Source organism: Talpa europaea (assembly GCF_964194135.1).
Source record: "Talpa europaea genome assembly, chromosome: 8".
In the NCBI taxonomy this organism is placed as follows: Eukaryota; Metazoa; Chordata; class Mammalia; order Eulipotyphla; family Talpidae; genus Talpa; species Talpa europaea.
Window position 1 is genome coordinate 31,745,031 of NC_140075.1, and position 10,103 is coordinate 31,755,133.

Here is a 10,103-nt window from a genome sequence, read left to right on the forward strand (position 1 = left end):
TAGGGGCCCGCCCAGCCCAGCCCCGCCCCCATCCCCGCCCACTCGCCCCGCCCCGCCCTCGCGCCCTCACTGCGCCTCCCAGCGGCGGCCCCGCGACGTTCCTGCGCCGGCAGACATCGGGCTCCCAGAAGGCGGAAGTGACGCCATAGGCGCGCGTCCCGGGGGCGGGAGTCAGCTGAGCTGTCCGGGCGAGGTTGGATCACCTGCGACCGGCAAAAGGGAGCGGGTGATCTCCTGGGGCGTGAGTGGTGGGCAGGACCGCGCCTGGCTCGAGGGGGGCGGGCTCCCCGGTCTTCTCTATTAGGAGAGGACGAGAAGATCCTCGGAATTTAAAGAGGAAGTGTCCGCGACGATTGCCAGGATCTGTCAGATCCCTGCCGAGACGGAGGAGCCGCAGCTTCTAGTCCAGGGCGACGGGGATCCCTGGGGGGAAGGGGTGCCCGTTGTAATCCCTGGGCCCGGGATCGAGGGCCCAGAGACCGGGCACCATGGCGTCCATCCTGGATGAATACGAGGACTCCCTGTCCCGCTCGGCCGTCTTGCAGCCTGGCTGCCCCAGCGTGGGCATTCCTCACTCCGGTAAGGGAATGGAGGGCGCCGCTACTCCTCCTCGGCTCTTCTGGGTGAGCTGGGAGGGCGGCTCCAAGAGCTCGGGTTCATCTCCTGGATGTGCAGTGCGGGTCTAGGCCCTTTACTCTCCTCGGGCTTTCTTGGCCCCCAGTTGGTAATGGCCGAAGGAGCAGCAAGAGCCTCTGCGTGATCTGGCCCTGTGAATAGGGTTCTTCTAAGAGGGAACTGGGTTCCAGAGAAGGAAGTGACTTGCCTGCAGGGCTGCTGGTGAGAGAACTGAGAATGGGCTACAGGCTTCTGATTCTGTGGTTTTCTACCTGGCCTTTCAGGAGGTGGGAGGAAGAAATTGGTGAAGAGGGGAATGTTGTAAGAGAAGGAGGTATGGCCCTACAGGGAACTTTGTCACTCATCAGGGGAAAATGAAATATTTTAGATCCTTGCCAAAGCCGAGTGCTACCTGGAGTTGAGAGGAAATGATTGCGGACAGTAATATAGATTTGGCAGAGAGATCGGAAGTGCTGGGATACTTTACACAATGGTAAAGGATGAAGAGTAAAAGCTAGAGAGAAGGCTGCTGCAGTTCGTTAACAAATCAGGCTCCCTCTGCCCTCATTCTTCTGGAGGCTCACCAAAGAGGATTATTGCATGGGTAGGGTAGGAGAGGAGAGAGCGAACCTAGGTTGTATTAGTTGAGCTGGGATTGAGCTGCCATAGATTGTTAAGGGAGTATGCCCAATACCTTCCACCATTACGATTTTGGAGCAGGTACGTCATGGTATAACAGCGTTCCAGGCATTCAAAGAATCAATCTCTCACTGCTTTCAGAACTGTGGGAAGAGCCCAGGACTTCTAGTGTAGAAGCAGTTAGCAAACTGCTTGATGTATTGATAACCAACTGTTCAGTCCTAGAGTAGGAATATGTTGAGAAAGTGGAGAGGAGCCCTGGTTTTTTGTTGTCTTGCCTTATTTCTCCATAGCTAATCTTTTCTCCCCTCCTCACCTGTAGGGTATGTGAATGCCCAACTAGAGAAGGAAGTGCCCATCTTCACGAAACAGCGCATTGACTTTACTCCTTCAGAGCGCATCACCAGTCTTGTTGTCTCCTGCAATCAACTCTGCATGAGCCTGGGCAAGGACACACTGCTCCGGTAACTTGAAGGCCCAAAAGGTTTAGAAGTAGGGAGTGGGTTGGTGGTTTGGGGACTATTCACTGACTGGGGCCTTTCTCCTGCTCTGGGTAGGTAAAGCATTGGATTTCAAATTTTCAGAAAATATCCTAACCCTTCTCAAAGAGAACCTAGGTAGTGTAGTACTTAACCATCAAATAGACTTGGATTCAGATCCCAGTTCTACCACTTACCAGCTATAGAATCTTAAGTCACGCATCCTTTCTAAATGTGTCCCTTCATCTGTTAAAGAAAATTTCAACCCATAAGTTAGTCATATTGCTCAGTGCAACTGCCTGGAGCCCTGAAGCAGATTTGCTGTATATGGAAGTAATATTATATCTCAATAGAATTGAAAATAAATCATTAAGTGGGAATAATACATGACAAATGTGTCAGTAAGTTATTTATCCAAATATTTATGCCACCTGGGATAACACCAAGTTAAAACTCTGTGTCACTGGGCCTCCCCTTGTGGCGCAGCGCTTCAGCGCTGGGCTGCGAAGCTGCCCGCAGCCTCTGCAGCACCCGTTCGATCCCGCCTGCTGGGCGAGGGTCCCACATGGCGCACAGACCTCTCCTGCCGCCCGCTGCTCCCCTCAGCAGTGTATTCCATGACTCTGCCTGTTCTACTCCCTGCTCTGGCTCTGGTGAGTTCTCTCACCCTCCCGCACTTCTGACTGTACCCAGTGCTTGTATAAATAAATAAATCTTTAAAAAAAAAAAAACAAAAAACAACTCTGTATCACAAAAATGAATTCCAGGTGGAATAATTATTTAAATATAAAAACTAAGCAATATGAATATCAAAAGAATATTTATTAAATTACTATGTTCTTGGGCTGAAAGGAGACCTTATTCAAGTTAGAAAATCCAGAAGCTGCAAGGGAAGATAGATATATTTGACTAGAAAGTAACTGCTGTTATTACAAAATAAAAACAAACTATGAATCAAGTTAAGACACAAAATGGTGGGAAAATAATGGGGTTTTTTTTACATATGACTAAGGATTTACATCCCTGTTCCTTAAAAAAAGGAAAAAAAAAAAACTTACAAATTAAGAAAAAGACAATTGAGTAGTAAAGAGAAGGCAAAAGCATCAGAAACAAAAATTAAAAACAATAATATATGGTGCTGGTAAAGATACACAGAAATGGATTCACACATTGCTGTTGAGAGTGTAAATTGCCACCATCTTTTGGAAAAATAATTTGGTAGTGTCTTTTAAAATTTTTTTAATGTCTTTTACTTTGTCCTACAATCCCACTTTGAGGAATATGTAACTATAGAAAGAATATAGTTGCAAGAAATATAGACGCAAGAATTTTTTTTTAAGATTTATTTATTTATGCATATAAGAGCTGGGGTATAGGCCAGAGGTGAGGGGGATAAGAGGTTTCACCAGAGATAGAGTGGGGAACAGAACAGGTGGATTGACTGAAATACACTGCTGAGGGGAGCAGCGGGCGAGACAGTAGAGGTCTGCTGCGCCATGTGGGTAGCTCCCTGGTCCAGGATTGAACTCGTATCATGCCGTGGTACTGTGGTTGTGGATAGCTTCATTTTCATACTTAACCCCTTGAGCCACCAGGGAGGCCTCAGATGCAAGAATATTAATTGCAGCATTTGTGGTAGGAAAAATTGAACCCAAACTGAATGCGCATCAACAGGAAAATTATGATTAAATTATGGTTCAGCTTTCCTTTCGGTGCTGTGGCCATACCCATGAATATGCTTACGCTTCAGACGAGGCTTACCTCCAGTGTCCTCCACTGTGGCACAAAGCAAGTCTGGTTGGACACCAGTGAGACCAATGAAACTGCCAATGCCAGCCCTGTCAGCAGATATGCAAGCCAATCAAAGACAGACTGATCATCTAGATGCCCATGACTATCCAGTCCTGGGCTTGATGCTGGAAAAACATCTTGGCCTGCCAAAAGGGCAAGCATATGGGCATAGGTAAGTGAGAGGATACTGCAATGTTAAAATGCCCGAGAAGGTAACCTGGATGAGGAGGTTGGGAATTCTCCGTGGTGCTCAGAAGCTACCATGACTCTGAGAAGATTCACTACCACATGCATCATAGTCTGTACCTGACAGTGAAGAGGAGTATGTTCAAAAAACAAGTGGATTCTCATGGAAAATAACCACAAGCTGAAGGCAGACAAGGCTTGCAAGAAGCTCTTGGCTGACCAGGCTGAGGCCTACAGGTCTAAGACCAAGGAGGCATGCAGACACCCTGAAGAGTGGCTCCAGGCCCAGAGGAAGCTCATTAGGATTCTGTCCAAGGAGGAAGAGACCAAGAAATGATGCTCCTCCCTTCTCCAGTCTACATAGTGGCCACAGCAATTGTGTCAATCAGTTCAATTTTTTTTTAAAGATTTATTTATTTATGCATACAGAGCTGGGGTATAGGCCAGAGATGCAGGGGGTGACAGGATTCACCAGAGACAGAATGGGGAACAGAATAGGCAGATTGACCGAAGTACACTGCTGAGGGAGCAGCGGATGAGACAGGAGAGGTCTGCTGCACCATGTGGGTTGCTCCCTGGCCAGCCTGGGATCGAACTCATGCTGCAGAGGCTGTAGATTGCTTCATAGTGCGGTGCTTAACCCCTTGAGCCACCAGGGAGGCCCCAATCAGTTCAATTTTTTAAAATTATGGTTCAGGGCCTCCCTGGTGGTGCAAGGGGTTAAGCACAGCACTGTGAAGCTATCTGCAGCCTCTGCATCATGAGTTTGATCTCTAGCTGGCCAGGGAGCCACCCACATGGCGCAGCAGACCTCTAAAAAGAAAGATTGATTTTTTAAAAATTATGGTTCAGCCATTAAAGGGGCCATTATGCAATTATTAAAACAGTGCTTTAGAGCTGTATCTGCTGACTTAATAGATTATTCATGAAAAATCACTGAGAAAGCAATTTATGATTTAGTATGTTCCATCACACACATACACAATCTGAAGGCACATAGCAAAATAGTAAAAACAGTGACAAAACAACCCTATTCATATGAAGATGGAAAAGATCTTAATATCAGTGTTTTTTGTTAGGAATGACAGGGTATTTTTTGGCTTTGTTTTTTTCTTTGAGAAGAAAATCATTAACTTTTTATACACCGTTGCATTGATTCTTTTTTTTTTTTTTTTTTTTTTTTAATACAAGCACTGGGTACAGTCAGAAGCACGGGAGGGTGAGAGAAATCACCAGAGCCTGAGGGGAGAACAGAGCAGGCAGAAGGACCGAAGTACACTGCTGAAAGGAGCAGCGGGCAGCAGGAGAGGTCTGCGCGCCTTGTGGGACCCTCCTCCGGTGGCTGGGGAGCAGCCGGGAATCGAACCGGCGCTGAAGAGGCTGCGGGCAGCTTCGCAACCCAGCGCTCAACCGCTGCGCCACCGGGGAGGCCCTGCATTGATTCTTTAGTTAGAATGAGCATAAAAAAGAATTTAATAAGGGAAGTACAATTTAAACAGGAGAACCCCTGAAGATCATTGTGAAGATTGAGATACCATTAATTTTTTTTCCCCAAGAGTTATTTATGTGTACAAGAACTGGGGTACAGGACAGAGGTGTGGGAGGTGAGAGGATTCACCAGAGACAGAGTGGGGAACAGAACAGGCAGACTGACTGAAATCCACAGCTGAGGGGAGCAGCGGGCGAGGCAGGAGCGATCTGCTGTGCCATGTAGGTAGTTCCTTGTCCGGCCAGGGATCGAACTCGTGCTGCAGAGGCTACGGACAGCTTGACAGTGCTGTTCTTAACCCCTTGCGCCACCAGGGAGGCCCTATCAAACTCTTGATGTGGTGCTTGATATATAGAAAGTAGGTAGTGAACATTAGCTACTATTTCTTTCTTACCCCAGCAATCTGGGATGTCCCCGTCTGTCTTCCCAGATGTATTGGAGATTTGTGGAGCAGAGACAAAATACTTCTGCTTAGTGACTTCTCAGAATGAGGTGGGGAATTCTCAGAACTGAGGGTTTTAAGCAGGTCCCTGTGTGTGTTTCAGAGCTTCCTGGGGATTATATTCAGAACTGTATGAGTATATATAGATTTCAGGGAAGAAATGCTGTGACCTTCTCTAGAGGATGCTATGACTCTTATCTCCACAGCATTGACCTGGGCAAAGCAAATGAACCCAACCACATGGAGCTGGGGCGCAAGGATGATGCCAAAGTTCACAAGATGTTCCTGGATCATACTGGTAAGTGGTGGTTCCCCTGGATTTGTGGGATTGAGGGTGGTGGGGGCAAGGAAGAAGCTGAGGAAATGGCATGTTCTCCCCCACCCCAGGCTCTCACCTGCTGATTGCTCTGAGCAGCACTGAAGTCCTCTATGTGAACCGTAATGGACAGAAGGTACGGCCACTAGCACGCTGGAAGGGACAGCTGGTGGAGAGTGTGGGTTGGAACAAGGCACTAGGCACTGAAAGCAGCACAGGCCCCATCTTGGTCGGCACTGCCCAAGGCCAGATCTTCGAAGCAGAGCTCTCAGCCAATGAGGGTGGACTTTTCGGCCCTGCTCCGGATCTCTACTTCCGCCCATTGTATGTGCTAAATGAAGAAGGGGGTCCAGCACCTGTGTGCTCTCTGGAGGCGGAGCGAGGCCCCGATGGCCGTGGCTTTGTTATTGCTACTACTCGCCAACGCCTCTTCCAGTTTTTAAGCCGAACAGCAGAGGGGACTGAGGGCCAGGGCTTCTCAGGGCTTTTTGCTGCCTATGCTGACCACCCACCCCCATTCCGTGAGTTCCCCAGCAGTCTGGGCTACAGTGAGTTGGCCTTCTATACTCCCAAGTTGCGCTCTGCACCCCGGGCTTTCGCCTGGATGATGGGGGATGGCGTGTTGTATGGATCGTTGGACTGTGGGCGTCCTGACTCCCTGCTGAGTGAGGAACGAGTTTGGGAATACCCAGAGGGGGTTGGTCCAGGAGCCAGCCCACCCCTGGCCATTGTCCTGACCCAGTTCCACTTCCTGCTGCTGCTGGCAGACCGGGTGGAGGCGGTGTGCACACTGACAGGGCAGGTGGTGCTGCGGGATCACTTCCTGGAGAAGTTTGGGCCACTGAAACACATGGTGAAGGACTCCTCCACGGGCCACCTGTGGGCCTACACCGAGCGTGCTGTCTTTCGCTACCATGTTCAGCGGGAGTCCCGAGATGTTTGGCGCACCTATTTGGACATGAACCGCTTTGACCTGGCCAAAGAGTATTGTCGAGAGCGGCCTGACTGCCTGGACACAGTGCTGTCTCGGGAGGCTGATTTCTGCTTCCGCCAGCGTCGTTACCTGGAGAGTGCCCGCTGCTATGCCTTGACCCAAAGCTACTTTGAGGAGATTGCCCTCAAGTTCTTGGAGGCCCGACAGGAAGAGGCACTGGCTGAATTCTTGCAGCGAAAACTGGGTGGTTTGAAGCCAGCCGAGCGTACGCAGGCCACCCTGCTTACCACCTGGCTGACAGAGCTCTATTTGAGCCGACTTGGGGCCCTGCAGGGTGATCCAGAGGCCCTGAACCTCTACCGGGAAACGAGGGAGCGCTTCCGGGACTTCCTCAGCAGCCCTCGCCACAAGGAGTGGCTCTTCGCCAGCCGGGCCTCCATCCACGAGCTGCTGGCCAGCCATGGGGACACAGAACACATGGTGTACTTTGCTGTGATCATGCAGGACTATGAGAGAGTGGTGGCATACCACTGCCAGCATGAATCTTATGAGGAGGCCCTGGCTGTGCTTGCCCGACATCGTGACCCCCAGCTCTTCTACAAGTTTTCACCCATCCTCATCCGCCACATCCCCTGCCAGTTGGTGGATGCCTGGATTGAGTTGGGCAGCAGGCTGGATGCCCGGCAGCTCATCCCTGCCCTGGTGAACTACAGCCAGGGTGGCGAGGCCCAGCAAGTAAGCCAGGCCATCCGCTACATGGAGTTCTGCGTGAACGTGCTGGGTGAGACTGAGCAGGCCATTCACAACTACCTGCTGTCGCTGTACGCCCGTGGCCAGCCCGCCTCACTGCTGGCTTACCTTGAGCAGGCTGGAGCCAGCCCACACCGTGTGCATTACGACCTCAAGTATGCGCTGCGGCTCTGTGCCGAGCATGGCCACCACCGTGCCTGTGTCCATGTCTACAAAGTCCTGGAGCTGTATGAGGAGGCTGTGGACCTGGCCCTGCAGGTGAGCTGAAGACTTTTGACCCCATCCAGGAGATAGGTTGGGGAACTAGTTTCAGGTGGTTGGGGGGGGGGACTGGTTAAAGGGTGCTGCCTCCCTTGTGGAGAGGCATAGGAGTGCACAAGTTAAGACCACAGATTCTGAAGTTGGTTTGAGTTCTGGCTCTACAACTTACTAAGCAGTGTGACCGAGGGTTACTTTCTGAACCTCTCTCTGCCTCAGAGTATTCAGCTGCAAAATGGGAGTAATAGTCCTTGCCTCATAGGATTAAGTCTGTGGATGAAGAGCACTCAGAACAGTGCGGGCACATAGGCAGGCTCTACAGCTGCTAGCTGTTGCATTATGCTCACTAACTGCAGACGGGAAAGGAGCTGAGTTACCATTTCTCAAATCAGGACTTGTCACCTGCTTTAGGATCACATGACCTACTATTTAAGATACAAACTTCTGAACCTTGGTCCTTAATTGAATTAGAATGTGAGGGTAGGGCGGGCCTCCCCGGTGGGTGGCGCAGTGGTTGAGCGCTGGGTTGCGAAGCTGTCCGCAGCCTCTGCAGCGCCGGTTCCATCCCCGGCCGCCAGGCGAGGGTCCCACATGGCGCGCAGACCTCTCCTGCCGCCCGCTGCTCCCCTCAGCAGTGTACTTCGGTCCTTCTGCCTGCTCTGCTCCCCGCTCTGGCTCTGGTGAATTCTCTCACCCTCCTGCGCTTCTGACTGTGCCCAGTGCTCGTATAAATAAATAAATGAATCTTTAGAAAAAAAAAAAGTGAGGGTAGGGCCACAAAATCTGTGTTTCGAATATGTTCCCCCAGGTGACTTTTAGGTTCACTGATGTGGAAACCCCATCACCATAAGTTGCTGTTTCATAGCTGTGGTGGGGACAGTCCCATTACTAAGACAGTTTTCTAACCAGACCCCAGAAGCCCTGCCTTGCTTGCCACCAAGACTGCCAGGCTTCACTTCAGGCCCAAGTTCTCCCTGGGCATCTACTTCTCCACAGTCCCTGTGCAGGATGGGGAGGGGGCATCACCCTAACCCTAATAGTCTCCCCACAGGTGGACGTGGACCTGGCCAAGCAGTGTGCAGACCTGCCCGAGGAAGATGAGGAACTGCGCAAGAAGCTGTGGCTGAAGATTGCACGGCATGTGGTGCAGGAGGAAGAAGATGTGCAGACAGCCATGGCCTGCCTGGCCAGCTGCCCTCTGCTCAAGATTGAGGATGTGCTCCCCTTCTTTCCTGACTTTGTCACCATTGACCACTTCAAGGAGGCTATCTGCAGTTCCCTTAAAGCCTACAACCACCACATCCAGGAGCTACAGCGAGAGATGGAAGAGGCCACCGCCAGTGCCCAGCGCATCCGGCGAGACCTGCAGGAGCTGCGGGGTCGCTACGGCACTGTGGAGCCCCAGGACAAATGTGCCACATGCGATTTTCCCCTGCTCAATCGCCCTTTTTACCTTTTCCTCTGTGGCCACATGTTCCATGCTGACTGCTTGCTACAGGCCGTGCGGCCTGGCCTGCCTGCATACAAGCAGGCCCGCCTTGAGGAGCTGCAACGAAAGCTGGGGGCTGCTCCACCTCCCACTAAGGGCTCTTCCCGGGCCAAAGAGGCTGAGGGTGGGGCTGCCCCTGGGGGACCCAGCCGGGAACAGCTCAAAGCTGACCTGGATGAACTGGTAGCCGCTGAGTGCGTCTACTGTGGGGAGTTGATGATCCGCTCTATTGACCGGCCCTTCATCGACCCCCAGCGCTATGAGGAGGAGCACCTCAGTTGGCTGTAGAAAGGTGTTGCGCCTGATATGTGGGCAGGCAGTGGGAGGCAGCTACTTGCTCCCTCTTGTTAAGACTACATACACTGTAGTGTGTGCACAGTCATCTGGAGATTGCTGGCCGTGACTGTGTTGGGGCAGTGGAATTACAGCTGTTGCCCATGAAGTGTCTGCTGTGAGTACATTCTGCCAGCTGCCTGTGCTGTTCGTCACACCTGCCTTAGAGTTGCTGTCATGCCAGCCCATCATCCTGCCTCCCAGTAAGGGCCTGAGCCTTGAAAAGTGAGAAATCCAACCCCATGCCCTCCACCCCGTATCTAACAGCTCTTTTTTTCCTTTTCACTCCTGACATATATCCTGTTTATCTTCTAGAACGAGAGTCTCATTGTTCCTTTTCACTCTGTGCCTCTTCTCCCTCAAAGGAAGACCTCCCTTCTGT

At 51.2% G+C, this 10,103-nt stretch overlaps 1 protein-coding gene and 1 pseudogene across 2 annotated transcripts; both read left to right on the plus strand.

The window, feature by feature from the left end:
* Window positions 1-488: 488 nt before the first annotated feature.
* VPS18 (VPS18 core subunit of CORVET and HOPS complexes) lies at window positions 489-9,676 on the plus strand (the record flags this gene model as incomplete). Its single annotated transcript, XM_084240984.1, has 5 exons — window positions 489-579; window positions 1,577-1,718; window positions 5,848-5,939; window positions 6,029-7,899; window positions 8,951-9,676. 5 exons carry the CDS (start codon window positions 489-491, stop codon window positions 9,674-9,676), a joined length of 2,922 nt encoding a protein of 973 aa, XP_084097110.1.
* On the plus strand, window positions 3,463-4,047 carry LOC311176081 (large ribosomal subunit protein eL19-like; annotated as a pseudogene). The gene has a single exon. The product of its transcript is annotated as a large ribosomal subunit protein eL19-like (transcript).
* Window positions 9,677-10,103: the final 427 nt, after the last annotated feature.